The following is a 26,930-nucleotide window of genomic DNA, read 5'->3' as shown; positions in this document are numbered from 1 at the left end:
CAGACGAAATGGACCCACACGCATGAATTATCAAAGTTTGCCCATAGTAAATTCCTGCTATCAGGAGGCTTTTTACTGTCCTAAACAGCTCACCAAATCAACCTTTTCCAAACAGTATGAGCCAATCATCAGAGTTACAAACATCATAAACAAACAAACAGTATGCTGTGGGAAATGAAGAGTTCTGGAATATTACTGGCGAGGTCAAGAACTGATCTCTACCAACCGGCTTGGACGCCATGTCGGTCTCCTTCTTCATGACCTCAAAGTCTAGGACCAGCTGGTCGATGGGGATCTTGTAGCGGCGGGCAAAGTTCTGCATGGTTCCCGTCAGGAAGGAGTGTGTGAAGTAGAACCCTGACAACCAGAAAACTGTTGGCACTCCGTCTCTGATCCACTCCTGAAATAAAAATACAGCATGTTTGATATTTATTAAAATCAGCATTGACCTTAACATCTGACTATAAGGGGATTTGCTATTAACCTGCTGAAGACTAGTCCCAAGTATACTCGGGCAGGAGTCTGTGGAAAATGAGTGTTTACTGTTATAGAAAACTCAGATAGTCGTCAATGGGTTAAAATGTTTTCATGAATATGTGTTTGAGGGGAAGATCAATTCAAGTGGAAAACTTTTATTCCTATGTGAGCAATGTCAGCAAAACTAAACATGCATAACATTCAGGGTCATATTGAATGAATGGATGCCTTGCAATTATAACATGACTGTGATACTGGTAAGTGGTAGCTCTCACCTTGTTGATTCATATCACATATGACAAGATAGGCTTGTCGAATAGAAGTCATCTGATATACACCCAATGTAAAAAGTCCAGACACATACGTTCTAAATGAAAAGTAGCTGATCATAACAAAACATACAATTAAAATTTCCAGCCAAAGACGATCACTGTCAATCAGAAGGCACAAAACTTCCTCTAAACATGTAATATCTCAAACAAACTGAGACCTTATCTGAAATAATCTCACCTTGAAGAACTGGAGTCTGGCCAGGAGGTCGGTGATGTAGCTACCAAGAGGTTTCAGGGATGGGTACGACTTGGCTGCCCACATTCCGGGAACCTAGAAATAAAAACCAATAATGAGTGAAAAATACCACTAGATCTACTCAGGACAGCTGCTTCTGTGAGAGCACTGTCACCAGCCCTGCCCCTGTATTGGTGCCAAAACATTCCCAGGGACCCAAATAGACACCTTGGTCAAGGGAGACCTGGTGAATTAATATACATCTTGTCTGAACATTCATGCATGTGATAGGATTTGAGCCCTGGATCTCGTGTTAACAAGCTCAGAAATCTTTAACCACTGCACCACAGTGTTCACTAAGAGTCACATACTGTGTGAATATGTACTGTTAATGTCTAAAGTGCCCACATCCAAATTGCTGTTTCTTTTATCAAACCACATAACTTAATCATCACTTCATCAAATGGTGTATACATTCTGACAGCAACTGTCAATTAACAGTTGGAGTTGACCCATCGCTATGGCTACACCTGCATCTCCTTGTCCTCACCTTGCCGACCATCATGCTGTCGAAGACGTCCTCCAGCTCGGCCGACATGACGACCAGACCCTTCATGGCCTTGCGAATGTCTTGCAGACTGACCCGGACCACCTCGATCAGTCGGTTGAATCGGATGAGCTCCTGCACCAGCACTGTGTTCATGGATTCCTCGTAGCTCACAGGGTACTTGGCCTGTGTACACGTGTGACAAGGAGAAAAATGTTCATTGGGAGAAAAATGTCACATGAGGGAGACATTTATTTTAGAAAACAAGGAAATCATATCTATGTAAAATCCAGTCGGGATGTATCCATCTTTCTACTGCAGACTGTATTCTACCGCAGTGAGAAAAATTCACTGACGTAACAACTAACCGTTACCCATTTTACTTCTCAAAGGGCATTTTTGGACTTCCTATGCAGAAAAGATAGTATCAGCACTATAGTTGGCTATTGCTGTCACCTTAAATTTGCACATCAGTCATGCTCTCAATAAAGAGGACATGAGAAACAAAAAGAAGAAAAAAAAAAAACATGTATCACATTGAGAGAGTGTATTCATTTTCACTGGCCTACAATATTTTGCAACTGAAGGTTACCTGGTAGTTACAACATGCTTGAGTTGAGACAAGAAACATGGAAACTGGAACAATTGAAGGTTTAAAGACATAATTTACCATTTGCAGATGAAACAAAAACCCAGCATTAGTGCTTTGAAATAGTTCTAAAATGTAAGTTACGGATAGAAACAACCACAGTAAAAAATTGAATCGGTAAAATTGATGTTAAGTATTGTTAAATATACAAAATGTGAACAATTGTTATAATAAAAATGCTTCCAGACTAAACCGTCTACAGTTACGGTGTAATGAGAAAAATACAGATATCTCCATATATTGTAGGCTTTATCGTGAAATTTTGTATGATAGGATGTTTTGTGGTACAACAGACCTACACATATGCATTGAATGTCATATATCTTGAAAATTTTTAAAACCACTGTTCCAAAAGATAAATAGGACCTTTAATAGTATGACACTTGAACTGTGACAAGTTTGAGTCATGACAAGAAAGATGAAAACTCAACAACCTACCTGCACCTCTTCCAGGTTGTAATTTGGTGGAATCTTGGACAGGATGTCCGAGGCAAGGTCCTCGATTACTTGCTGGGAAGATTTACCTCCTCCCGCAGCCTGAAGATACAAAGACATTTTTAGTGAAATCTGATTCCTGTACAGATTTCTGAGGGCAGTGGCATAATGTAACACTACAGTGATTTTATATTTGAGTTCATTAAAGCATAGAATACTGGGGTGTGAGATATTGAAGGATTTTTATAAGTTCAATTTGAACAATTTTTACTGGTGATTAGTGACTGCTACTGTCTTTCTTTTTGATGGGCAAAGTATGAACGACAAGAAAACATGACTGAAGTGCTGACTTACCTTTCCATATACCTGTGTAAGAATGCGTCTGTACCATTATGTATAACAGCTACATGTAGGAGAACTTTTCCTTGAAGACTATAAAAAAAAAATGGCTACCTTCCATGCAGAAGGTTAAGCTAAATCATATCCCTTTAGTGATATTCAATTTTTATTTCCTTTCTTAAAGGAAGTGGACTATGGGAAATTACCATGCCTCAAAAGCAAGAGTATGATTTTTTTTTACTTTCAAAAACATAAACTTCACTCACAGGAATAACATTTATGGACTGCCTGAAAAACTGCACAAGAGAAACTATAGATGAATCATAACAAAACAAAACAAAAAAAAAAGAATAATGTTGCACCAAAGTAGCTAGATTTATGCCTACACCTTTTAACATGTTTAAGATGACACGAAAATGTGACATACATGAACATTGTATACATACGACTATTAAGCAAACGCATAATATGTGAGCATTTATGACATTAAGGACAACATCTCACCCACATCCTGGGCATGGAATAGCATGAAACTACACAGATGATGCAATACAGTCAATCTACAATGTTAGTCACTTACAACTTACATGTAATTTACACTGTTAGCAAAATGTGATGAAATAACACCTTACTGCATACATGCTGCACATTTTGAAGCTGATGAAACTTTGTCGATGTGAACATGACTCAAAGATGGTTCCACTGTAAACCATCACATATTCAATATACAGTTGAACCTCTATTATCCAGCCTCCCTTTATCCGGATCTCTCTATTATCCGGACGCAATCTCGCCTTGATTTTTTTTTTTTTATAATTACGGGAAGAAAGGGGGATTCCCAACTTCTTGAGAACTCCTACCCAAACACACATGAATTACATATTACTTCCAATATGATTAACATACATTGCATCAAATTTCCTTCCAAACTGCTTACCTTCAGACATTTCAACATCCCGAAACATCCCCAAATGTAACAATGAAAAGGTTGCAGTATACACATTGCTACATGTAGCACTACAATGGGCTACATCAGTACATGTGTATGTATATGTACATGTATAAAGCATTGAGTCTCCCGAATCCGGCCAAATCCCTTATCCGGATGAGCCCCGGTCCCGACTTGTCCGGATATGAGAGGTTCAACTGTAACAGGATTTCCTTTGGTAGCAGACACAAATCAATGGTCTACACTTCTCACAGTGGTGAACACAATACAGTATTGTGAGGTTACTACATGTACAATGTACTAAAATCATGCACTACACACCATGTACAATGCAGATCGCATATCCGTTCATGTCTAATTTCTAAACTAATCTCATCTAATCCAATCTAATCTAATCTAATCTAAACTAATCTAATCAATTATACATACATACTAATCAGTCAACATTTCTGACACATACATTGTAGGTTGGAATAAGATATTCATGTCAACGACAAAAAAGTGAAAAAAAAAAATGTATGGCACCAGCACAGTCACTGTTTAATATTTCAACACTTTAAAAGTGATTGATTGACAGGTGCCATGGATTCAGGTCTGTGTTTCAAATGACTGTAGGCTCAGTCATTCAGTTCTTTTGATCTTCAGAGCATCAATATGCAGTTTACATGTGTGCATACATTGTATATGCAAGTATTGTCTAAAGCAATGAAATGAATCTGTTTACTGGGATGCTTTGAGGTCAGGAAAGCTCAGATATCAGTCACTATTTTCTATGTTTACATTCCACAAGCGTGCTACATCTTTGAATAAGAAGTATCAAGGGAATTTATGATGAGACTTCTGCTGGTCCTCACTTTGATTATATATTGCTGTTTAAAATCTGTGGAAGTCTCAAAATATGAACTAATCCATCATGTACACTGCAGATTAGTATGACAAAAGTTCTGTTCTAGGGAGCCAATTAAAATGTTATATGTGCTATTCATAAAACAAATATTGATATCAAATATAGTGCTATATTTAGTGTGGTTAGAAAAGGTAGAACTTTCCAAGATTAGAATGTGCTATTAAAGACAAATACATGCAGACTATGGAAAGGAAGGAATATGTGTGTGTTATGTAATATATATTTCTCAAATATACTGAATGATGCTTTGTAACTGGGTACGGCATGAGAACAACTTAGATTGTAGCTAAAATATACTGATCACATACATGTGTGATGAAGAATGAGATAAAGATGACGAACACTGGATAGATGTTCCATCGTGAAGACATGGAATTACATGTACATGGTGTAACTCACTCTTTTTTTGGATTGCTGCTTTCCAATTCGCTGAATAGGAACCTGCATTATGAGCAAGACTTCTTGCCATAACATCACTTTAATACTAGCTCATGCTGGTATATCCAGCATCATAAAGTTTACAAATCTAATGACTTTCATTGAAACATCACATTGTGTGTTAGATTGATGTAGAGTGATTTTTTTTTCTCCATGCATCAAAATTCATTATTGGTGGTTGCTTAAAAACTGCACTTTGCTCCGAAATTTTAGGCAAAAATTGTGAAAGGATTTTTCACTCAGCCCATAAGCAGAAACTTAACAACAAATTTAATTTCAAAAGGTAAGTCTATGGTCATTAGTACTCAAAGCTAGAGCATAATGGAAAAACATGTGTCACCATGCATGCATGAGATGACACAAATTATTTTTATCAATTACTATAAATACACTGAGCATCACTAGGTTTTTAGCTTATAAAACTGAAATGTCAACACAGGGCACTTCTGTTCAATTTTTCTACACTTTTACACCAGCACTTTGCATAATTCAACAACAATATTCAATCTGATCTATGTACACAAGCACATATAGGCCATGTAGTCATGCTACCTAAAGAACTACAGCAACATTTAAGTCATTTCTTTTTCTCGCTGGTTTATTGCATGATCACTTGATGAGCCATTCCTATAATGCAACCTATTTTGCCGTGCTTGAATTTACTCTTTCACTAAACTGTGTGGTTTTGCAATGAATGAATACTTTGAGGGCACATAACTGATTTTGGATGGGTTTTTTTTTTTTTCTTCTAATTTGCTGCATCATAATTTGCATGACAGACAAAAACATATTGCCATGAAATATTGTGGAAGTGAGCTGGAATTCAAAGGATCATTTATTATAATGTGTAAAGACAGGATATGTTAAAATGGTGCACATGACAACTCTATTCTTTCCAACTAAAATTGTGTATCAAGCTAATTTTCAAATGGTGTAGGATCACTTTTATTTTCTAAAGCAGAGGGTTTCATACGAAGGTGCAGAATTGCATCATCTGAAAGATAGTACAAAATTGTGCGAGGAATAAAGCACACTAGAAATAAAACCTTTTTTCTTCTGTTATGTTACAAAGCAAAATTAAATTACCAGATCACTGCAAACACATTATCATGCTAAAATGTTACAATTTTGGTAGCTTATTTGAGATTTTAAAAACTATGATTTCAAGTCTGGCATACATTTTTGACAGATGAAAACTAGTAAAAAGATGTTGAATGTAAAATATGGATCTCACATTCTTTTACATCATATAATTTAGTACATAATGTCAAATAAGCCACCATTATTATTGGAAAGGAGTTAAGAATTAAAGGGTGCAATATGCAGGCAGTGCAGTTGAAGGTTGCAGCATTCTCAGTCAGTAAAGTGAGAGAGAATCAGTAAACTGTAGAAATATACCTCTCCCGACTGAAGTCATATATAATACGAAGCAAAGCAAACAGAAAAATATTTGTTTGGAATTAACACCTCTGACAGCATTTTTCCAAGTAACAAAAATTTTCAGGTTAAAATATTTTTTAAAAAGACAACAAATGCATGTACAACTGTACCACTACATCATCAAATGCAAGATAACAGCCTATGATGCAAGCTTTTTTCCTCAAAGATAGGTCCAATTCCATTCAAGAGCATGTTCATGATATGAAGGATGCATGACAATGCCTAAGTATTTTGCTATTGTCCCTTGCTCTTTTCATGATTGTGTATTGAAAATGGCAAGAAACAGAAGATGTATTATATTTTCTTCAGAGAACACAGTATGATCATTTCAACAGTATTATTTAGAGGGTCCAAAAAGAAATCACATTTTGGGCTAAAACTGCAGCTTAAAAATCAAAACAAGGCCAAAAAACATTCCTGGATATCTCAGCTGCTTCAATCTCATGGATCTGATTTAGATATTAGCTACTCAAGTTAATATCATTTCAATTCCATGGCTTTGCCAAACAGGAAGATTTAAACAACTTTAATACAGTAGCGGAAATTTCACTTCATTCACCATACTGATTCAAATATTACTTCATTCACCATATTCAGTCCAATATTCATCATGAACATCACATTATGACACTGAAACGAACTTGGGAAATAAGGAATCAGCATTTCAATACTTGACACAAATTAAGAGAAGTGATTACATATATTAGTTAATTCAAAATTGCATAAAGACAGTCAGACGTCAGACACACGTTGGAAAAATGGAAAATGCCTCATCTTTATAATGACTGTATTCAATTCAGGTGGCAGAAATTCATCATATCAATAAGACTCAGTAAGCAATGCATTATGGGTAACACAAGAAGGTTGGAGGCATGTTAGCACACTGAGAGGATGGCTTACCTGACGTGGCAGGGTGAGTAAGATGCCGTCAAACAGCTGTTGTGTCTCCTTCTGATCCTTAGTGATGTCAGCATTCTCATGGAGACCAAACACCTGGATCAAGGAGGGGAAAATAGTTGCCTCTTATTGGTTCTCTACCTTTTCTACTACTATCATGATATCGTCGGTTGAGAATGATAAGGGCGTTAAGTTGCCTCTAAACCCATAGTGTTCGGGACAACTTAACGCCCTTCTCATTCTCAACAGACGATATATTGATCATTTACGAGGCTTTGGCAGGCATTGAAATTATGTGGGAACCAATAATCATTTTACTGAAAGAATATCATCAAACACTTCAAACATAATATTTGATTAATTCCATTCACAGTTTTGTACAGGTTCTGTTTTCAACAACACATCATATGATTGAAAAAAAAATCTTCGATTGAGTAGTAGAACTAGTAGCTATCTTGCAAAAAAGGAAACAACTTCAAAAAAAGAAACACATTTCTTTCTCTTGCCACATCAAACATCAATGTAGCCACAATATGCTCCAACCAGTGATCAAAGTGACAGAAGTATTGAAAAACTACAACACCAAAAAATGTTGCATTCTCCACAGAGGCAGTTAAACTGACCAATATTGCTTTTCCTCAGGTGCAAAATAAAGACTGATAGTTTGAGAATCTCTTTCAAAAAATGAAACATCTTTCCCCAAAACTCTGGATGACAATCCCCCAGCAACGGCTACCAAGGGCGCCATTTCATAAAAGATGTTAAGATGACAACTCTTGCTGAAATGGCAACTTCCCACAGCAATAGCAATAGCAAATCAGGAAGCTGGATTTTTGTCATTACTATGACAATTGCCATTCCAGCAAAATGTTGCTATCATATCAACTTTTTTGAAATGGGGCCCAGAACATAGACTGACATTAATATTAAAGTCACAATAAGTTGGTGATGGTTGATATTTGTGAACTATTTGGAGTGGCATAATGCTGTAGGGTGTCAAATTCAATACCTCGGGGTGGGGTATGAGTGGAAGGCTCTTGATGTACTCCGTGTAGCTCTCATGGGGGCCGGAGGGTGGACATCGGTAGTTGCCGCTCTCAGAGAAACTGTAGCCTTCCTCAGCAATGATCTCCTCGTCGTAGAAGATGGCCAGGAGGCTGTTGAGAAGGCAGCGGTCGTGGTAGTCCGTCACCCTGCCACCGTAGTTACACTCCCCCGTCAGATATGTCAGGGCCTCCAGGGGAATCACGTCGTAGTCATTCAGGAACATCTGGGGGGAAGAGGGAGGGGCAGTTCCATGGTAACACAAAGGCATCCTTTCAACAGTGGAAGATGCAAATTTAAATGTCACTAATAGTTTGTACATCCTGGTTTGTTTAGTGTTCAGCACTATTCAGGTGGCTAGCCAGAGGCCTTTGTTCACTTTACACCTTTGCCGACATTCTGCTCTGCAGACGCCAGCAAGGATGGTTACAGAATACAAATGAAGTAAAGGAGGTGTTGCCCTAGTAACCTACATACACCTCATCATGTTAACAGTCATCAATGCTCAATTCTTGTCACATTCTGCATGGTCAAGCTCACAGACACCCTCTTTCACAAGTCTCCTAACCATCATCATCATCATCATCATCATCATCAATATACAATTATTCCTAGAGCATGTCGTAAAAGGACATGATCTGACATAGTGACTGTACAATACTTATCCACTTCCCTCATAAGTGAGGTGAGATGCAAATAAAACCAGGTTTTTGGCTATGTCACCATGCTAAAGAGGCAGCTCCAATACAGTACGGTAACACAAACATACAAATAATTCATGAAATGTGACAAGCTTGTGTCCATCCATTTCTCTATAGAAGGTTATGGAATCATCTCTAAATGGGATAAAAACAACTGGTATCTTTAATACCTACATTATGGAAGTATTTGGTGTGTACTGGCAAATTAGAAATGTGGAGCAAAGACAGAGGGGGGAGGCAGTGAGAGTGAAAATGAGTGCATGTTACCTGCTGCTGCCTGACACTGATCCTGAGGTCCGATTCGTTGAACTCGTAGGGCGTGTTCCAACCCAGGGGTCCAAACTGGCGCCTCTCTTGGACCAAGGCGTGAAAGAAGCACAGACTGAAGAGCAGCTTCCTCCACAGCTACATAGAAATCAGACAAACATCCATCAATTTGACTTTTTAAAATCACACATCACCAATCTGACTTTTAACCCCTTGAGGACGAGTCCTGAGTATACTCGGGGAGGAGTCTATGGGAAATGCATGTTGTAGCAAAATCAGCCCGTCCTCAATGGGTTAAAAATCACATGCCATCAATGTGATTTTTAAAAATCACATTCTACTTTATCATGAACGTGGAAAACGCTTCATAAGTCCTCTACTCAAGTGCGGACAATGTGGAACTCAATCACACCACAAAGTGAAAGGAAAATTTTTGACTAATGACGAGAGGAATTCTCATACTGATCTATACCATCAACCAATCTTCTATCTCAACACAACTGTGACATGAAAATCAGGATCAAGGTAAAATATGAATTCTGAATTGCTTTGCATAAACTTTACTACACAAAGATTGACAGCATTCCATATTTCTATTTAAGCCCTATAGATGGATGCAATACATTATGTTTGTGAATTCAATCATCATTTCAATGGCAGCAATAGACATTGGAGGAAGAAAATCAGGGGGGCATTTCATGAAGGAACTTGTCGCATAAAATGTCCGACAAGTCAATTATATCCGACAAGATCAGAGAAATCAGCCAATCAGAGTAAAGAATTTCTCAAAACTTGTCGGATATAATTGACTTGTCAGATATTTTGTCCGACAAGTTCCTTCATGAAATGCCCCCCAGGTGTACCAAGGCACATGTACATTGTCATTAGGTGACAGAGACATATGTTCTGTTCATATGGTCAGGTCTTCTGGTGAATATTCCTGGACAATAATCCCTATAACCCATCATTTCCAAGGATCAGTACCCTCTGTGATAATCACACGCTCCCATAACTACCATGAGAATGATGTCCCTAGCAGATCCTGGAGATATTTGTCCTGGTCAGTAATTGTCCTTGTAGGCCACCTAGGAGTACCAGGTAAGTTCTGGGGTTGCAATAAGACCTGGGGGTAACTCTTAAAAACTGTACTTATTCAGGATGTACACTGTAATTGTTCTGAGGAATTTGTCTGGATGTGGTATAATCAGTTCCTGAGAACTCAATCATTTCATATGATGTATGAGAACAGAGAAAAGGGAACTTACATCAGGCTTGGTGCAGCCATTGAAGAATTCGGGATCTGAGATGGGATCGTTGAGGTAGGAGCGAAGCAGGTTGGCACGGAGGCCCTTGGGGGGCTCATTGGTCATCTTGATTCCGTTCTGGAGGATAGAGACGGGGAAGGTGGGCGTGGGGTAGCTGGTCAGCCAGAGACGGAAGGATGGGCGTGTCCGCTCGGCATCGGTGATAAGCTCCTCGCAGATCTTCTCCAGGGTGGGCAACCAAGAGAGAGCCAGGTGGCAGTTCTGTAGGACTACCCATGTCCCGTTCTCAACCGCCTACAGAGGGCAGCAACCAACAACCATGAGTCAGACTTGGAGCACTGATTGACAACATAAACACATATTCAGAAAGCCAAGACTGACATGAATAGATGGGAGATAAACAAATCTGTGTATATGCAGGGACAAGAGAAGAAAACGGCACTTCAGCAGGACTGCTGAGGCCCCATTCTGCAGAGTGACCAGTAAACAAGGTACCTGGCTATGATATAAGCATAGATTGATACGTAGATACAAATATACTGACAGTGACAAAGACAGATACAATTTGTAAACAGACAGACAGACATGAAAGACAGAGAGGAAAATATGAAAAAATTTGGCATATACTGGGAACCAGATGGCCATTATGTGTCATACCACCAGTGTCCCATTCCAAATAACAGCCTTGATCATCTTTAATGAATACATAGAGAGCTCCTATGCATTCTACAACTGAAATACTACATACAGTGTATGGTACATATAACCATGTGCATCAATGCTACATGTTCACACAAATCTGTACTCTGCAGTAGTCATTCCTGCACCACTTCATGTAACCACTTAATGAATGGAATGCATGCTGCACCTATTCTTTTTTATTCACAAAAAGAAAGTTTTTGATGAATTTCTGCAGGAAATGTGTTCATTTGTGTAGTTGAAATATAATTGAACAAATCTCACGTCATCAATCAGCTTGGATGCAATTGGTCCCTGTCCCTGTCCTAGAGACACAGTCTGTAGTCCAGGACCACCCATGCCTAGAATAGAAGAGTGTGTAGTGAAGTGTGAATGAAATATTCTTTCCCACGATGCATATATTATAGTGTGTTTACATATGATATATGAAAAAAAAAAATAAGATTTTATTAAATCAAGTTGAATAATGACATGACAGCTTATATACCATAAATACTTTTTTGCATGTACTTCCATAACTCTTTCCTTGCATGTGATATGCATTTCTTTGGTCAAGCAGCATTACTGAATAAGATCGAGTTGAACAGTGAAGGAAGAGTTATGTATAATCATATACATATATGTTGTTGCATGCCTACATTGTATGTATAATTATATCTTTGCATTGATCGATGCAAAATACTTGCTTTGCCCATGCATTTATGCGACCTGCAGTCTTAATGAATGGAATGCATGCTGCACCTATTCTTTTTTTTTTTCAGTGTTATTTTCATCATGGATATGATTGCTAAAGCACTGAATAGAACTAAAATGAAATTCACAATAACAAATACATAAAGACATATTTAATATTCCTAATTCCCTTCTCTCCCTCCCCAACAAAAACCAAACAAACAAACAAACAAAAAGAGAGGACACCAGATCATATCTCATCAGCTACAATACCAGCACAAATAAAGATTTAACCAGAATTTTGGTGGTGAATTTGTCTTCATTATTTCTTCTTCAAAACACTCTTTTTCAATGAAATCCATCTTTTAACATTTGGCAGTATAGCAAATCTCATATTTACAGCATGTCTCTAAGCTCTTGTCAATTAATAAGAGGAAATAATGTCTAGAAATATTGCAGCAGGTATTCATGTAATAACTGGTTCTGGTTTGTTCCAAATCAGATTTTGAAATAGTAGACTGCAAAGGAGGGTAAATCAATATTGAGATCTCTTTACTGCATTAAAAAACAAACAAATAAACAAACAAAAGACAATAACACATGAGAAAAAAAAAGAGAATGATATGAATGTGGTCATCAAAAATGCTAACTTTGAAACATAACCCAGGTTAGAAATTCAGTAAGCAGTTAAACCATAAGCTAAATTCAATAGATACAATTTTTTTTATTGGAAATACATGTGCATGATATAATGATTACAGGGCAATGTTTTTGTTACGAATCACCACTCCAATGAATAACATTTAAAATTGATCAATATAATTTGTTAGCACAACAGTCATTAGCACACAATCATATAGGATTAGATAACCATGTACAGGTGCATTGTGTGAAGCATGCCGTTAGTGTTAAATCTAACACATCATGCCAACAGAATATTAATTTTCAAAAAAATTCATGCAATATCATAAATTAGTGAACCGATAGCAATTATTCACAAAATCAGTCATATAAAATGTAGGTCCTAATTGTGCATGTAAAGTATGTATGAATTATTTCAATTTTTCTCCCATTTTTTTCAATCTACTTTTGAGGGAGAAAAATATTAATCACATCAAAAGATTAAAACAAAGAAGGCAAGACTCTGATATAAAAGTCGAAACAATTTTCTTTAGCAATCTTTTTTTTTAATTTATACTTGAATGTATTCCACAATCATATAAACATGACTGATTTTGTGGTTTGTTTTCGTGAATGTGCAGATCGAGTGTTATAACCAGATATTTTGCATGGTTATGCGTAACTAGAAAAAAATAAAAAGGTCTTACTAAAATGAAATATTACATTAGGAATGACTCATTGGTTAGCACATTTCCAACATGCCATGCACATGCAATCATAATATATGACCTGAAGAGGAGAATGCAAGGTGCTGGGAAAGAAATAAATGTTTTCTAGAAAAACAAAATTGAGATGTATGGGTCATTTCAAGATACAAAACACAGAACGATCGAATTAAATTGAAGACCTGCTTGAATGAATGCAGTAAACTCTCATTTTCATTATTTTGCTATTAGATATATTTATCTTTCCAAAGGATGCAGTAGAGTGTATGAACATTGCTTGACCATATAAATATGACTTTTAAATGAAGAAATATCTAAAATACAGGATGCATCTACGGCTCCCCGTTGCAGCTTTTGCAAGACAAAAAAGAAAATAATAAGTCCATGCTTTCCTTTTGTGAATGCAGAACAAGATATGCTTTCATCATGTTTGGATGCATGTGAAATGAGCTAAAAGATACAAATGAATTTGATGGAAGACCCTATCTTCTGCCATGTCATCACTTCCAAACAGGGCTTCTTCTCGATTTGTTTATTTGTTTCTTCTTCTTCTTCATTTTTTGGCATGCAGGTGTTATTGCACTGGTCCAAAATACACAAAGCCTATAAATCTAAAAGCTTAATTGTACCAATATTATATTTGTGATTGGTATAATTTAAAACATCAAAACTCAACCAACTTCTTTGCTACTCCGTTTGTCGAAACACTAAACTGGGCTTCAGAAGATACTAATCTACATACTATACTGCATGAATAATCTTCGCTGATCCTTTGTTACTCTGACAGACTGGCATAATTCACAAATGAATACAATTTCTTTAAGTAAAAATCTGTTCAATCCTGCTTTTTCATGTGTATAAACAATGTAGCTTAAACTTGATTTGGTACCAATTGTCGATCGGCACTTAGAGTGACACAAACAAAATAAAATTTAAGGAATGTAAAAATACACTAAATACTGGAATATGATTGGGAATATTGTTTTATTACAGTATGGTTCATGGCTTTAAAGCTCAAACTCAGGATTAGTTGATGATCTGCAGTCATGAGCACAATATCTGCACTTTTTTGGCATGGTTATAAACATGGCAACCCAGCTGTCTATATCTAAATGCTGCATCATGATCACATATCTCTACGAATCGACCCCTGCTTAAACCGGTTGAAAACAAAACTCCATAAGTACAATTAAAAAAAGATTGAAAGGATGAACATCAATCTTAAGTATTTGACAATTATAATCCAGCAATAAACTCTTAGAATAATAATCAGAAGTACGCTTAATATGTGATACAATTTAAAGACAAACAGAAACTAGAAATGTCGCTACGGCGACTGGTGTATGCCTCCGCCATAATGCACGGTTCTCCTAATAGGTCTATAGTACAATGTCTTGACAATGTGTGATGAAAGTTTCACACAATTGGCAAAATATTAAAATGACAGGTTTGCCACAAATGTGCTGAATGTTCACTTTCCTAGAACTAGGTTTAATTGGATGAATGATTAAAACGTCAGAGTGCAGGTATTTGGGGGAAATGATGATTTTTACTTGACTTTTGACCCTTTTATAAGTTTATGCATTGAGTAATTTTCAAGGTATTGAGAAAGAGTATAATTTCAGTATCAAATGGTAAAATAGTATTATCTAAACCTGGCCTTTGACCTTTGACTTCACAGTTCCAAAGAGAATCACTGTTAGGTAGAACATGCATAAATATGTAAGTTTCATGATAATACCTTGAGTTACTTTTGAGATATGGAGGAAGAATTGCAATTTAGCACTTTCACTTGACCTTTGACCTTTTGACCTTTGACCTTTTGGCAAGAAACTTCCCACAGAATATATATTGGGTTATACATGCATACTCAAGTTAAAAAAAAAAATCCTTCAGGCATTGCATAAATATAAGGAAAGCAGTGATATATAGAGGAGTTGACCTTGACCTTTGACCCCTTGACCTTTGACCCATGACCCCCAACTTCCCTAGATAATCACTGCCCATCGGTACATGCATATATACTAAGTTCCATGAAGATACCTTGAACCATTTGCGAGATATGGAGAAAAACATGAAATTTCAACCTTTTTTTCACAAAATAACCTGTGACCTTTGACCTTTGACCCCGAGACCCTAAAATCCAAACAAAGTATTATCCCCCCAGGATATACCCTCATACCAAGTTTGATGCAAAACCACCTCACGGTTCTTGAGATATCGACAAAAACAAAACGGGACGGACGTACGGACGTATGGACGGACGGACGACCCAAAAACATAATGCCTCCAGCCACTTCGTTGGCGGAGGCTTAAAAAAAATAGAACAGAGGGAATGAACTGCAACAGAGGGAAAAGAAGGGTATAATATCTGCAAAAGAAGATGATGATATATATGAATATATTTCAAAGAAAGAAAGAGATGAACGAAAGGAAAAAAAAGAGGCAATCAATTGAAGAGTTTTCACTCTCTCTAGGGTTTTTGCGGGACATACTGCTGAGGGATCTGGTCACAGGAGGGCGGTAGACAGTTGACCTCCGACGATGGCGACTAGCATCTCCGAGGTATTCCAGACCAGCCGCCTCAACGGGGTCAAGGGGCGTCGGTGAAGCCTCCCCGTCAGTCTGGGGGACTTGCTGAGGGGGATGGTCTGGATTCTCCTCTGTGGAGGTTTTGGGGCGTGGCTCCCCAGGACCACTCTCATTCTCACACGGAGACAGTGAAGAAGATGGAGATGGAGAGATGGGGGAGGCAGCTTTGGGCGGGGCAGCCAGAGGGTGAATGCGGCATGAGGATGCAAGCATGGGATTGGGAGCATTATATTGGGTGTCGGGAGTGGGTTCACGGTCTGTCTCGGCAGAGCTCTCTGCCTCCGGAATGACAGAAAGAGCGCGTGCAGTGGGGTAGATGTCTACTAAATCTTCAGCGACAAGCTCAAACTGGGAGTCCTCATGCATGCCTACCGGTCCGGGGGAGCTGCTGCCCGACTCCACCCGGACCCAAAGGGGGTTAGTGCTGACATTGAACGTTGGCTGGGTAGGGCTAGGCGATAGTGAGCCGCTATCACTACTGCCGGTGGGCTGCTGTGCTGTGCTAGGAAGCATGCGGGCAGAGCCAATCTCCTCCTTGTCTGCATCACCACTACTACCACGCCCATCACCACCACTACCATCACCTGCACACATCTCCTCCAGCAAGACTGTGGAGTCTCTCGTTAATAGTTTTGGCCTCCTCTCGGCCGCGCTCCTTGCGCTGCCCACCCCGGCAGTGGTCGGCGACTGGCTCAGACCAGACTTGAGGGTCAGCGTCTCTTGCTTCGGTGGCTTGAGAAAACCTGTTATCATTTTCATTTCATAGATACATGCATTTATTTGGGGAAGACAGAAATTGTACATGGTGGCAGAGGAATCACATGGCATGAATTCAAGTCATGTGACATGCTTAACCTACCTCTCTCTCTCTCTCACACATACAAACTGGCATATCACTTTCAACCTTGTGTATGAAAGCTGACAAATCTCCATTTTAGTCGGATTTATCAAGACAAACTGCCAGCATAAACATCGGCACAGACAATCCCATCTCACCGCTTTAAGATCTGTTGTGGCTTATCTTGTGTCACATGTGCTCATATAGAACATACATCATGCATGGTGACTGTGAACATGCGTACACCCCTTTCATTTTTTTTTTTACAGATAACCTCTAATTTACACACAAATGGTAGGTTTATCTAACTGCATGGTCATTTTTGGAAGAAAAAAAAATGCTTTTGTCCATGTGCAACCAGAAGTGGTGTGCATTCATCACAATAAAGCTCCCCTAATAAATCTGACCAAACACTTTTTTTTTTTTGGGGGGGGGGAACAAACATCAAGAATCCTTCACAAGACTGGAATAAGAATATGATTAGTGCACTCAGCAACAGGGTATTCATGCCAAAGATACTTGAAGGGTAATTTAGGCATGCTGGGAAGGATTCACAAGACAATTATCCCACACATGCACCAACTACATCAGTAAAGGACAAGTAAATGCACAAAAAAAAGGGGTTGCACTCATTAGAGGGGGATTCTACTTCTACAAGAACCATGCAATGTAATCCTCCAGCAACATCACCCTCATACACAATTCACATGTTATCTTCAGTAACTGGTTAACAGATTGTCTACTGTTAGTCCGTGCACCCATCTAGTTGTGTTTCCATGGTATATTATTTGTGCAAAGTGCAGTAAGGGTAATAGCACCAGCACTTTCAGCAAAAACACAATATCATGCTTAACTTGGTTAAGTGAGGTTCAAAGCATCCTACCCTATTCCTCCGATGCCATACAAGCACTTTTTTTTTCCCAAGCATACTTGGTTAAAATTGGAAAGCAATATCTGAGTCTTCCCCACAGATTCTTAAACATTATGGCCCGAATTCACGAAAGTGGTACAAATGAAACCATGGTTTAAACCATGGACAAAAACCACGGAGCACCAAGTGTCGCACAGAATATTTCGTTACAAAATTGGTCATTTCGTCGACAAAATGACTGTTTTGTTAACGAAATTATCATTTCGCGGACGAAATGTTCATTTAGTTACAAAATGTTGTCATTTTGTTACAAAATAATCATTTCATCGACGAAATGACTGATTTCATAATGAAATACTCCATGCGACTTTTGGTGCTCCATGGTTTTTGTCGTTGGTTTAAACCATGGTTTCATTTGTACTACCTTCGTGAATTCGGGCCTATGTCTTTGGTTGCAATTGCCACTGTATGGAGATACACTTCATGCAAGCTTGACATGTGGAAGATCATTATAATGCATGTTCAAACATATGTTGCAGCTATTCATAAACACCATGTTATCTTCAGATGAGAAATAAAAAGGTGTTATATTCATAGTTTTAAAAGCGTTTATGACCCTGTGCTTCTGAGCTGATAGTGAATACACACAATTAATGAATGACAGCATGTTCCTGTGACAAAACTTTCTTGAAATTCTTGCTTAAAACACAGTACTTGAAGCATGTGAACTTTGTAACATTTCGAGCTACAACACACACAGTGCATCTCACAACAAAATAATCAGTTGAAGTGACTTTACCACATAAATTTTCACGACTGCAAAGTGTGTGCGCATAATGCAACGTGGTGTGTGCTGGGCATGAAAACTTTGAAAATTAACTTCAAATTGTGACATAACAATTGCCATATGATTAATTGCATAATTTCTGGCACCAGTGCAAAAGCGATGTGCTTCAAAATATGTTTCTGTGTATAAAAAAAAAAAAAAAAAAAAAAAAACACCCTTTAAGAGCACCAATTACCAGAAACACTATGTTGCATGACCAAGGTACTGTATGAATGCCATGCCACCGGTATGAATGTAAAATTTGATATCAATCAATATTTTTTTTAAATCCCCCAAAATTCCCCCAAATCCAGTTAGTAAACTGTCTTAGGTGTTATCAGTATTCCTTTCTTTGCTATTTTACACTCAACCAAGCATATCAACCTTGAAAGCAGACATTGTATCTGTTCCATGGTCAAGGAAGACCTCACCTTTTTCCACAGCAAACTTCATGAGGACGTTCATGGGGTCGGCCCCCGGCGACAGCACGAAGATGAGGGGGGTGAAATACGAGGAGTCTCCGTAGCTCTTGGCGAGGTCAAAGGTCGGCGGCTCAATGTATGCCTGACCCATGGCCTTAATGATGAAGTTCTGGACAGCTGGAACAATCTGCATGAAATATCATCAGGTGTACCACATCACCAAAAAGGTCAATTTATATTGTTGAGCCACACCACTTTGTCTACATAAAATATCTTTACAGATATTTGGCCAAGATTGTGATAAAATTATACTTTTATTCTTGTGAGTGAGTACATAATCATAAGTTTCATCTGTCAATGTTTCTGCCAGTGAACTGGAGACAAAAAATTAAAAAAAAATCAAACATATGATGAGATGCATTGATGTTTAAAGTTCACCTTAATTGATAGGCTAAGAGTTACAGAGGTGAACAGCAGGACTATGATTATACAATGTCATCGTTAATGTCATCGAAATTATGGTAAGAAATGATTTTTGACCTCAGACTGAAACTATGAAAATATGCCACTACACAAACACTAGTAGTCTGAAAAAAAAAAAAAAAAACAGAGAGAGAGAGAACATAGTGTTCTCAGTTTGTCTAATAAACAATTAATGTCATCTACATCAGGATTTGAATTCTGGATCCCTTGTGTTTACAAGGTCCGGAACCATACTCATTACACACCATGGCACTCCAAGAACTTTACGTAAGATACACATACCTGAAATATTCCTGGATACCCAGTGGGATGAAAAAAAAAAAAAAAGAGAAAGAAGGATTATTTACCTTGTCTGGTCTGATGATCCTGAGAATGATGAGTTTCTCAATGTCACTGAGACAGAGTTCCCAAGGCTCGGGTAATTTGTCCGTGTGGGGTGTGTGTGAGTCGTAAAGCTTCTTCCAGTCTGATATCTGGGATCGATCAGAGGAAAAGATTTATCACAAATGATACATGTCCCTTTAATTCACAAAGAAAAATCCACACAGCACAAACTGCCTAGGCTTGAGTTACACGCTTCTATATTTTTTGTAAAATTGTGTAACACAAAGGCCTTCCAATGCCAGCTGTCTTATGACTGGTGTGCTTTTTAGTAAATATGAAGAAATAAAATACACTACACTAAAATTACACAAACACTCGGGATATGATATTTGGACTTACTACTCGAATTATTTCATGCTGCTCTTTGATTGAAACAAGAAATTATATTTTATTTCCTCTTTGCAATATTTGTAACACATTAAAATATTATATTGAGCTCATTCTTTGCTTTCTAGTAGACATATTGCTCAAACTACCTTAATCTAGAATATGAGAATTTGAATTTTTCGTCAATATGAAAATTGCATAAGAAAAAAAAAAACTTTCCTACTCACATGGGTTCTGAAGTTTAGCATGAAGCCATCAAAGGCATCCAGTTGAGATACCCTGACCACTTCTGCCCATGATTTGTCAGTCAGCCAGTTGGGGGCGGGGTTTGGGAAGGGGTTCTCCAGAGCCACGCCCCCTGTCAACAGGAACCTCCACTCACGATCATCAATGTCACCCCTGGGATAATCAAGATAACAAACAGGATTTTGCAAAACTTATCACAGAAGAACTGACAAGCTTCAGTGACTACTCCTATGGAAAAATTATGTACTAATTACTGAGATGCCCACAAATAACTTTCATTTCGAAGGCATACATGGAATTTGAATATTAAGTTAATAAACTCCTCTATATTAAAGCATAAAATTAGATTCTTACCTTCCCTTGGCGATCCCAATACAGAGAATAAAGGAGAAGAGGAGTTTGTCCTTCTCAAAGAGAGATCGACAGACGTTCTGGTAGATGCTGTAGGTGAAGTGATCGTTTAGGCTCTTGATGCGACGCTCAAGGTCCGTAGAGGGCTCACTCTGGGTGATGGACTGGAGAGAGGATTGTGGGAGCAAAAATCGCATAAATCAAAATCATAGCATCACTAACAGTTGGAGTAAAGCTCCTTCATTATCTATGTAGTTACTAGCTTCTTTTGCATTCTCATCACATACATATGGTGACAATACACCACTTCAGATTGTGCAGCAACAATTAGCACATGTTCATTTAGTATTCATGTATGCCCGTAATATCATACCTAAAACATTACTGCTGATAATTACAATGCTGCATGATGCTCTCACAGTAAAGATCAAATCTAATGAAAGGCTTTACAAGCAGAGGTTTTCAGAATCACATGACAGCTGCCTGTTGCAGGGATAGGAGCAAGTTGAGTCTGTAGAAACAAAGTTGTGGGTTTTAAACACTTGATGCAGTATCAATTTTTTTTTTTTAATTGAAAGGTGAATTTCAATTATGGGCTCCCTTGTAGACTTCACAGAGGAAATGAATCCAAGGTGGAAAAGACTTTATTGATGCACTGGAACTGGACTAGAAATGTCAACAATGGAAGGGGGCAGGGGATAAAAGGTTGAGGACATTTTACACCTATGATACTCCATATATGGAATGTAACGATTAATAATCAAATGTGACAGACATGGGATTGCTTGAATGGAAAGAATTCATAAGTACAAGTGCAAAGTATATCAAAGACATCAATTTGAGCAATTATAAAAAGTCACAGGGGTTGAATGGGTAAGAGATTCCTGAGATATTCCTATCAACCATGGCTTCTGTGGGGTAACCATGCAGAATTCTTTCATCATTTTTCTTCTCTCTTTTTTTGTTTTTTTGAGGGGAGGTAAGAAGCACTGTGTCATCTTGTTTGCCACTTTCACATCAGAACAATAAGTCAAAGACAATATGCATCACTCAATTCATGATACATTGCACCATTCACACAACAACACTTTTTACTGTGCATGTTGCCAGAAAAAAAAGGCATCTCTGCCTTTCTATGCCTTGTCCTTTCAAAACTGGTGTGCTTTTATCTTTTGCTGTCAGGGTTGTTGTTCCATCTATCATTTAGGGATAAGGCATGAATCATAGAGTGTGAATAGATTATTAAAAGTGCAGCAAACATAGACGAAAAACTGGAAGAGCAAAGACATCTTCACAGTTATCAATTTGCTCTGCACAACACAAAACCCAAAACATGAAAGTGCCACTTTTCACGACGCAAAGTAAGAAAAAAAAAAAGGATATGTAAGGGGCAATCCCTGCAAATAAAAGACAACTAGTTTATGCAAGTGCAAAAAGATAAAATGACTGCAGTGCAACACAGCTGAAATTATTTACTGCTGAATATGCTCAACGAAATACAATATCTCGATATCGATAAATAATATCGATTTACAATTATCTCCATAAACCCAAACCAAAAGATATTGAATGTTTCTTTTAAGAATATGTGTCTTTCTTCTTCAAACTGTTCCTTTATTCTATAAATATATATCCACCACCACAACAAACTGTTAGTAACATTTATTTGGCAATCTAATTTGTCTTACAGAAATGGAACCAAATGATTGCTTGTGTCATTTAGCAGAAATGAACAAAATATATTGTAACGGTCAATGAAACATACAAACAACCCCACATGCCCACATGATGGAAATAACACGTGATGAAGCAACCACATTGTGCTAATTTCTGAAGCCGGACATCAAATCACAGAGAGAAAGCTACACTGTATATCTGACTTTGACATATCAGCACAGATGAAATATATTTCATTACATCTGTAGTACAAGTATGTCTGTGTGGTTAATAAAATTTCCTCTCTCCGTATGAAAATCTTATAATATATCTAATGCACTATGCAGTTATCTTTAAAACTATATTACACAGAAAATACCATTTTAATGACACACCACACATTAAATGCAATAGACATAATCACTGCATCTTCCAGGACTTAGATATGATTATGGAAAATTCAAAAGTCATCTTCAGTTATTTGCCCCCATTCACAATGGTAGTTAAGTCAAATCCATGTCTAAACTTTGGTTCATGAATTGAAACAAGTGAAAAATATGCATACCCTATAGATGCGTGTGTTAGCCTCTGGTCATAATTAGTTGTCTAGTGGTGTACAAATGTGTTATGCATTTACAGTGTACGTAGTCAATATTTTCTTAATCCACAAGACTACTTTTGATTCTAAACTACCTTTGGTGGATTCAAGCCATTGTCTGCAGGGAACATGACACAATGTGTAATTTGCTGCTAAATTCCTGATTTATTTATGAATTGGCACCAAAACCAACAGAAGTTCCCAAACTTCACATTTATAACATAGGTATGTACGGTAAGTGATTATTTTCATTAAACAGAAAAACAAACACGCACATGAACACACACACACACACATATACGTTGTAGATGCAAACACACAGACAAAAGGAGAAAACCTTTAAAGAAAATTAGTAAGACCACCTTTACAACATTAACATGGCTTCATGAGTGCTCAGGTGCTGATGACATCGCTGTAAAAACTTCTGCTTGCTTTAAAAAAAAAAAATCCTTCACCAAAATGCACAGCACGAGAGAAAAAAGACTTACTGGAATCTCAGCCAACATTTCAGGGGTCATTTCCTTTGTGTCAAACACAGACTGTGAAGCGGTTCCAGGAAATCAAATAACATCAACATTTCATTCACAATGTCACTATGAGCCGTATGATGAAAAGTGCATTGAGAATCAAGACATGGTGGAAGAATGCTATAAGAACAACATTAGCACCTGGTATCGTGAAGGACGATCCGCCATTTCAGGCTAACAAATTACAACTTTCTGCATCATATACATGTAGGCTATATTTCTGTGAATTACAGTAATTACAAATACTATCATACGCACACAGTGAAGGGTGTTTCAACAAATGACTTATATCACTTAGTAAGAATGATCTAAAGCTGTTGTGGAGCTGATGTACAGTTTTTCCTAAAAATCTCTCTATGATAACAGTATAAAATATGATAAATAAATGAATATAAATTGCTTCAAAAGAAAATATGGTGTTTTGATATCACTAGATGGTATTTCTTTTCACATCTCCTCATGAAATGCAAACATTTGATTTAAACTATGATTGACCATGTCACTCTATCTCTTTATCCCACTGGTAACATAATAGCTCTGAAGCAAAAGACCAGACTGGTGAAGTGCAACTGCATAAAATTTGAAGCTGTTAATACCTTTGTTTGCGAACAAAAGTTCCTGAAGGTTATTCATATTCATATACATTTGTATGTGTTCAATTGCTACAAACTATTTTAGTTTGTTTTGTTTTGTTTTGTTTTGATTTGTTTTGTAACGGTTTTGTTTTGTTTTCTATATAAAGCAGAAACATAAAATCTGGTCTTACCTGTAGATAGAGATTTATAAACCAGGCTAGGGAGTACTGGTACATGGGCTCTATGTTTGCCAAGTCAGAGATGGTGAAGAACAGAATGGATGAGTGCTTAGCCACCTGGAAAAAAGAAAAGCCAAGAGTCCATATGAATTTCATGCAGGGAGTTCATGAGATATATTGCACTCTTGGTCAGAATTCACATCAATGCTGTATGGTCTATCAGTTCAAATATCAAGTTCAAATCCAAAAATATCCACATAGAGAGCTCTTAAACAAATCAAGACAAAACAAATATAATGTAGCTTTGATTGTCACTGACTGTACCCATATCATTAGTTTACAAATACACCATATGACACAGAATGCACATCTGGAAAGAGAATTGATATGCTCCTTATCACTCTTTGCCACAGAACTAGGCAAAAGTCCAACAGCTGATCCCAAGAGGGCTCCTTGGTACAATATATCAGTGGCAGATCCAGAGGGGGGTGCAACCGGCATATGCCCCCCCCCCTTATTTTTCGTTAAAAACAAAATAAATTTAAAAAAATGAAATGAAACCAGGAAGTGGCACCAGAAATAATAGTCGCCCACCCCCCCCCCCTTTACAGAATTCCTATGGATCCGCCCCTGTATATTCATCATACATAAAACATGCAGAGGATCTTCGCACGAATGAGCTATATACTAAAACGGAATTTTGGTAAGAACTCACAGGTTTGTATCCATCTCTCGTCTCATCAATCTCTTTCTCCGTCTTGCTGGCGACCTCCTGCTTCTCCGAGATCTCCTTGGACAGGACCTTGGATGAGGAGAGGATCTCAATGGCTGTCTCGTCCTCCAGGATGTTCCCTTGTGATGATGACAACACCTTTGTGGGATGGAAAAATGAGGGCCGCAAAATGATCAGTATTGTTTGGAGGCTTCACTTTAATAGTATATGTATGTGTTTCATTCAAAGGTTAATTGACCATGGAATACAGGGTGTATATCGTGTGGAAGGTAAATTTGAGGCCGCTACTTTTTAGGAAGGTCACACAACTGGTCTGACTTAAAGGTTGAAAAAAAAAGGAAAAAGAAATGCTTCACTAAAACTTCAAAGGGAAATGCCCCATTCCTAGATTCTCATGAATTCATTATCACGGCATACAGGACTTTCTTTACTTAGCTGGCTATTTCATTTGTAATCATTTGTAAAGCTAGATATACACTGTATCTACACCATTTTTTTCTTGACAGCACAGCATGGCAGAATATATTTTGGATTGCAGCTGCTGCGCTTTCAAAGTTTATTTTCCATTACGTGCATTAGCATTATGCACAAGGGTATGCATGCACAGGAAAACATGCTACTGCAAATGTTATCAATTTCATCAAGGATGATTACATGAAAATAAGTACGGAGAAAAAAGCTGGAAAATCTGACGAACTCTAGTCACATGAAGACAACAATCAAGTGAACAAAAGAACAAAGAGATTATTGATTGACTGTGTCAAAACTATTTGGTATACAGCTGGTAAACAATAGCAAAAATTCCACACCCAGTGGTACAAGTGCTAGCACCTGTCATGCCAATCTATTTTGGTATACTGGTAATAAAGGACAAAAACAAAATACCACCAGTATACTAGCACCTGTCATATCAATCTATATTTGGTTCAGTGGTAATAAACAACAAAAACAAAATACACAACAGTGTGCTAGCACCTGTCATACCAATCTATATTTGGCACACTGGTGGTAAACAATTAAAACAAAATACACTGCAGGTGTACTATCACCTGTCATGTCAATCCTTATTTGGTACAGCGTACACTGGTGGCAAACAACAAAAACAGAGTTCATGCCAGGCCAGCCTTTCATGAAACTTGTTAGTCACTGACAACTGTTTTAAGCTACTGAAATCCTTGCACCTGATTGGCTGAGAGCAAATCTGTCAGTAAAAGCCACTGAACAAAAACATTTTATGAAATGTTTATGACTAATAAACAAAAGACAAAATACTCACCAGGTGTACTAGCACCTGTTGTGCCAATCTATATTTGGTATACAGTTGGTAAACAATGAACAGCAAATGCACACCCTGGTGTACTAGCACCTGACATGTATACATAATCACATTTCAGGCAAGACAAGTCTGGAACCTACCTCAAGGATCTTGTCCTCAATCTCTTTGAGTTGTTTCTTGTTCTTGGCACTCTCAAGGATCAGCTGGTTCTTCTTTTCTTCCAGGTCTGGCTTCTCTTTGGCCGCTACCAAGCCCAACAGCTGGTCCTCCAAGCCCAAAGGAGTGATCATGAAGTTCAGAAGAGTGACCTGAGTAATCAAACAAAAGACAAAAAGAGAAGAAAATGTTTAAATTGAAAAAAGTTTGGTCTGCAAAGATACAACATCCAAATAACATTGTTACTTTGCTTTGTTTGCACAATGAAAAACATGTTTTACATGATTTAGTTATGCTATGGTGCAACACAT

At 37.7% G+C, this 26,930-nt stretch overlaps 1 protein-coding gene across 1 annotated transcript in view; it reads right to left on the bottom strand.

Moving 5' to 3' along the window:
• Positions 1 to 26,930, bottom strand: part of LOC140246163 (dynein axonemal heavy chain 3-like) — a 124,135-nt gene that overhangs the window by 1,901 nt on the left and 95,304 nt on the right. The window contains exons 64-81 of the mRNA XM_072325603.1: positions 26,604 to 26,771; positions 25,170 to 25,325; positions 24,467 to 24,571; positions 23,662 to 23,712; positions 20,923 to 21,083; positions 20,550 to 20,721; positions 19,959 to 20,084; positions 19,138 to 19,315; positions 16,075 to 16,914; positions 11,826 to 11,902; positions 10,863 to 11,156; positions 9,598 to 9,735; positions 8,595 to 8,855; positions 7,589 to 7,681; positions 2,619 to 2,717; positions 1,535 to 1,717; positions 988 to 1,080; positions 227 to 400 (exon numbers count right to left, since the gene is read on the bottom strand). Coding sequence (XP_072181704.1) covers positions 227 to 400; positions 988 to 1,080; positions 1,535 to 1,717; positions 2,619 to 2,717; positions 7,589 to 7,681; positions 8,595 to 8,855; positions 9,598 to 9,735; positions 10,863 to 11,156; positions 11,826 to 11,902; positions 16,075 to 16,914; positions 19,138 to 19,315; positions 19,959 to 20,084; positions 20,550 to 20,721; positions 20,923 to 21,083; positions 23,662 to 23,712; positions 24,467 to 24,571; positions 25,170 to 25,325; positions 26,604 to 26,771 — 3,369 coding nt within the window. The remainder of the gene's footprint in view (positions 1 to 226; positions 401 to 987; positions 1,081 to 1,534; positions 1,718 to 2,618; positions 2,718 to 7,588; positions 7,682 to 8,594; positions 8,856 to 9,597; positions 9,736 to 10,862; positions 11,157 to 11,825; positions 11,903 to 16,074; positions 16,915 to 19,137; positions 19,316 to 19,958; positions 20,085 to 20,549; positions 20,722 to 20,922; positions 21,084 to 23,661; positions 23,713 to 24,466; positions 24,572 to 25,169; positions 25,326 to 26,603; positions 26,772 to 26,930) is intronic.

Source organism: Diadema setosum, chromosome 2 (genome assembly GCF_964275005.1).
Source record: "Diadema setosum chromosome 2, eeDiaSeto1, whole genome shotgun sequence".
Lineage (NCBI taxonomy): Eukaryota > Metazoa > Echinodermata > Echinoidea > Diadematoida > Diadematidae > Diadema > Diadema setosum.
Note: the sequence above shows the minus strand (reverse complement) of the source record. Positions and strands in the feature narration are given on the sequence as shown.